General features: G+C 43.5%; 1 protein-coding gene across 1 annotated transcript in view; it reads right to left on the bottom strand.

Moving 5' to 3' along the window:
• LOC109845425 (zinc finger protein CONSTANS-LIKE 16-like) overlaps positions 335–1,773 on the bottom strand; it is a 1,839-nt gene continuing 400 nt past the window's right edge. Inside the window, 2 exon segments of the mRNA XM_020414673.1 lie at positions 335–798; positions 1,095–1,773. The exon segment at positions 1,095–1,773 is cut by the window's right edge and continues 14 nt beyond it. Of these exon segments, the coding sequence (XP_020270262.1) occupies positions 553–798; positions 1,095–1,773 (925 nt within the window). The 3' untranslated portion in view covers positions 335–552.

Below are 1,773 nucleotides of genomic sequence, written 5' to 3'. Positions count from 1 at the left end.
TAGGAGTTTGAGTTTCATCATGATTAGGAGTTTGAATCTTATTCTAATTAGGAAGTTAGGCTAGAGATAGGATTTTGGTTTCCCTATATATGTCCTTCTATTGTTAGAGAAAAAAAAGTGTAGAGAGAAAGAGAGAGAGGGGGTTTGGCAGTCTTTGTCCGTGCAAAAGATTGTAATTTGGAAGTGATAGTGGATTGATTTTGATCCCGTGATTTTTACTTGTTGAGTGTTTTCCACGTTAAATTTTGTGTAATTTTATTTTCTACGTTTGGTGGTTTTTTCGGAGGTTTTAGGAGATCTAAAAATTCCCTACAACATCCTCCTTCACACAGCATAATTTGGAACTTCAGTTTCTTTAATTGTGCAAATGACAAGATCAGCTTTATTACATTCCCCCCAAAAAGAAGGAAAAAAAAGGGAGCAGGAGACTTACGATTAAGCCCACAACTTTACAACAGGCAAAACTTTGTTAAGGCGAGGGAAAAACAGAAAAAAAAAAAAAAGGAACTACATGGCTATTTACTCAGAGCAAGAACTCCTGCACATCTGTGCTCAATACTTGAATGCAGGAATTCCAGCAGGGGCGGCAAAAGAAGCTCTCTTTACAAACCTCCCTTTCATTCTAGGCCTCTTCTCTGCGTTCAATTTTCGAACTTCGTACCGAATTTTCTTCGAGAACAACCGTGTTCTTCTTTTTTCGCGGTATCTTGATACCCTTGCCTCTCTGCCTTCGTCGAAATGGCTTCCTCCTATCTCTCCTGCGACTAGTCCTTGCACCTCTCCTCCTCCCCACATTCCCTGCAATGTTGTGTAACTGAAAAACTAAGTATTGCACATACAATTGAAAAACGATATATAATTGACAATAAGCATGTAAATCTATAATAATTGAGAGGGAGAAAGCTTGAGATCATAACTAGCTTAGTTATATTCACCTGTCACAGATCAAGAGAAACTAGTAAACTATTTGTTAGTAATATAACTGAAGAATTCTCGTGATTCATAAGTTTAAATCGTGATCTTCAATTACTTGCGTGTACTCAGGAGACAAAGCCTCTGCACTTTAAAATTTGCAGTCAAAAAACAGCACCTACCATGTAATCAAGCCAGCGAGCACCGGGTCCGAGCTGCGGCCTCTCGCCGTTGACCCACGGCGACAAGGATGATCCCTGAGCCGACCACTCAAGGGCGACCGCGTCATAATCCAATATCAACCCAATCTTCTTCCCTCCTTGATTCTCTTCACCACTCACTACCTCTCCTTCTACTGCTGCCTCAGTCTCGGCCATCTCTTCCTGATGCTCATCCCCTGACCTACAACAATCGAAGTTAATCTCCAATGCCTCCCTCGACAAATCAATCTCCTCATAGAGCTTCACGCTGCCGTCTGCATCATTCTCCACGTACTCCTCCTTCACTCGCTCGCTTTCGTCAGGAGTACTGTAACTTGTGTCGACGAGCCCGAGCTCCTCCATCGAGAACGACCCGTTGTCCAGCCCTCGACCAAGGAGGCTCTCCATGTCAGCTGCAAAATCGGCAAGTTCAGCATCTGATTGAAGAAATCCGGAGAGGATCTCATTGCTGTTACGCGCCTTAGTGTTAGTATCAGTCAGCTGAACATTTGGTTTTGTTTCCGAACTAGTCTCATCGACAGCGAGAGGTGGGGAGCAGAATTCAGCGAGTACCGGATCAAATATCGGCACCCGATACAAGAGTTGCTCATCGTTGTTCGTGTCCTCGGCCGACGTCTCAATTTCAGGGACGACTGTGGCA

Source organism: Asparagus officinalis, chromosome 6 (assembly GCF_001876935.1).
Source record: "Asparagus officinalis chromosome 6, Aspof.V1, whole genome shotgun sequence".
Taxonomy (NCBI): Eukaryota; Viridiplantae; Streptophyta; class Magnoliopsida; order Asparagales; family Asparagaceae; genus Asparagus; species Asparagus officinalis.
This window is presented reverse-complemented; position numbering and strand designations above follow the sequence as displayed.